Here is a 2899-nt window from a genome sequence, read left to right as displayed (position 1 = left end):
TGCTATTTTGAGTAAGTGCGCTGACATCGCGCCACCTGCTGGGGAACAATAACATATTTGTAATTGTATCATTTGTCACGATTCTTCATAACTAGAAGTTATTTATCTCGCATGATCTCATCTATCATACTAAAATATTGCCACTATTACATCAAATAATGTTATTTTCTGTAACGTACACTAATTTTGTAAACATGTGTTTATAGTAAATCACTATATCCGTCACACCAAACATGCTCGTCCTTTCAGCCGTGGGGGAGTTATAAAGTGACGGTCAATTCCACTATTCGTTTGTAAAAGAGTAGCCCAACAGTGGCTGGTGATGACTAGCTGCCTTCTCTCTTACACTGCTAAATTAGGGACGGCTAGCGCTGATAGCCCTCGTGTAGCTTTGCGCGAAATCCATAACAAGCAAACAAACAATCATAACCTCTGTTTAAAATAAATTTCTTTGAGAAACATTTTTTTGGGGTAAATGATATTGTCAACTAAAACTTCTGTTGGTTTTCTCGTGCAGGAAGGGTTAGACGACTGTGTCACTTCCTTTCAAAATCGGGACATCGATGGACCCGCTCTTCTGGTAAGTTCGGTTGAAATACTTTAAGTTAAATTATACTTTTTTATCACTAGATGGTAGCACTAGCACAGATTTGTAAATGTTTGCTAACATTAGGAGATAATTGTATCATGTTTATCCACTGCATAGCGGGTCATAGAAAGGCTCTGAGTTTTTAGCTCATAGCTCCATCTCTTGACCGATTTGAGATCTGATTACAGCCGCGGCAGCTATTGAGGATTCCCTCTTGTTTTAACTATGTATTTTATGCCATTCGTTTGCTTATTAGCTATCGAAAAGTTGGTCACTGGCTCGTTTTTTATGTAACATATTCAGAAAAATTAGTTGAGTTTTTGGTTTATAGTTTTATCTTTTATTAAACATAAAATATAACCGTGAATAGTTTTAAAATGGGCCTTAAAAATATTTGTTTGTTATCTTATTTTCAAGCAATTTTTAGGTTTGGTTATTTTATAGACTTAAAAATAAGTCTTATTTGATTATCACTGTTTCAATAAGACTGGGTGTGACCAAATAGGTGGTTAATGTGCCGGACTGTAAATCCTGTTGCGGTAAAAACGCGCTCCATACTTTGGATGACCTACACGAGTGACGGTCAAATCCCACTATTAAAATAGAGTAGCCCAAGAGTTGGCGGTGGGTGTTCACCAGCTGCCTTCCGGGACGGTTAGCAGAAATAGACCTTGTGTAGCTTTCGACAACTTGCTTATTTGTAGAATACAAAACTACACGATGGCTATCTGTGGTCTGCCCCCCTGCAGGTATCGAATCCAAATTTTTAGTATTATAAGCTCTTAGACTTACCGCTGAGCTAACAGAGGCCGGAAACAAATAAAAATAATAATTTAATATTTGATTACTACACTTTCATTTCAAAATTAAATTTAATTATATCATTTTTTTGTCTAAGTGTTTGCGTAATTACACATAGTGACTTTAAATGTGATTCTGAATTAATTTACTTAATTTAGTAACAAAATGTATAATAAGTCGAAATTTTCATGTATATAATAAGGTATCACGTGCATCAACATGATATACGTGAAAATGAAGACTGAACTCATCCGCCTTTTTACAGAGGAACCCGTATTAGTATGCACAATTTATGCCCTCTGGTGACTCAGTGGCAAGTCTTACAGCTTACAACCCTGAAGCTTGGTTTCGATACCTGCGGTGGGCAGAGCACGGGTAGTTCATTTTATAGTTTTGTGGTTAATAACAAATAAACGAAGCAAAATTTAATATATTATCTGTGCACTTTAAACCGTCGGTGCGGTGTGTTTTGAACTCTTGTAAAAACGTATAAACAGTCACGTGACTATCACATTAGCGCAGTTGTACCACCCAGTATCTTATCCTGTATCGTTTACAATAAACTTCCAAGGACTTACGAAGGGCCGTTTAAAAAAAATGTATATACCACAGAGTAGAACAGAAAACCAGAAACTGGTGCAGTCTGAAAAAAAAAAAAAACTTGGCTTCAAAACTGGCCAAGAGATGTCGCTTGAAAATAATTACATGGATTTTGTTTAAGTGTTAGGTTTTTCGCAAATTTTGAAGCGAAAGCCTAGAGGGAAGGCAATTAATTAGTCAACACCACACACCGCCCACTCTTCGGCTACTCTTGTCAGATCGAATACTGTATTTGACTGTCACTCTTATAATGCACCAGAACTTCAGTTACACTGTTTGGCAAGCTAACCACTGGGATCACGTTCTCCCTGGTTAGGTGGAACTGAAAACTACACTGTATTTTCCAAATTTTCGAAGTTACATCGTATTCAGACTCGTTATGTGGGTGCTATGCGTCTGGTTGAAAAATCGTGTTTAAGCGCCCCTCTCAGAATATAAATATTATTATGGTATTTCAAAAAAACGGCCTCTGTCGGAAGATCACAGCATCTTTTTTTGTTTATATATACTATTAGAAGTCCAAACGTAGGATAAAAATTACATAGTAATTAGTATCTGATATTAAAAAATAAGTAGTTAATCAATAACACAGGCATGTGATAGTTTTATTGTTAACACAGGCCTGCGATGGTTTTATTGTTAACACAGGCCTGTGATAGTTTTATTGTTAAACACAGGCCTGTGACAGTTTTATTGTTAACACAGGCCTGTGATAGTTTTATTGTTAAACACAGGCCTGTGATAGTTTTATTGTTAACACAGGCCTGCGATGGTTTTATTGTCTAGAAATTTGTACATGTTCTACAGTAATTCCTGTACGCTGAATCCGAAAATGAAATTCATTTTTATCCATCACGTACAGATTTTTCACAAAACGTCATAATGCAATACATAAAATTAAAACCACAA

The 2899-nt window shown here is 36.2% G+C and overlaps 1 protein-coding gene across 1 annotated transcript in view; it reads left to right on the top strand.

Annotated features, from left to right (window-relative positions):
* Nucleotides 1-523: 523 nt before the first annotated feature.
* The window catches only part of LOC106471551 (B-cell linker protein-like), a 26183-nt gene continuing 23807 nt past the window's right edge, over nt 524-2899 (top strand). Inside the window, exon 1 of the mRNA XM_022400169.1 lies at nt 524-580. Within this exon, the coding sequence (XP_022255877.1) occupies nt 564-580 (17 nt within the window). The 5' untranslated portion in view covers nt 524-563. The remainder of the gene's footprint in view (nt 581-2899) is intronic.

Source organism: Limulus polyphemus, unplaced genomic scaffold, assembly GCF_000517525.1.
Source record: "Limulus polyphemus unplaced genomic scaffold, Limulus_polyphemus-2.1.2 Scaffold4695, whole genome shotgun sequence".
Taxonomy (NCBI): domain Eukaryota; kingdom Metazoa; phylum Arthropoda; class Merostomata; order Xiphosura; family Limulidae; genus Limulus; species Limulus polyphemus.
This window is presented reverse-complemented; position numbering and strand designations above follow the sequence as displayed.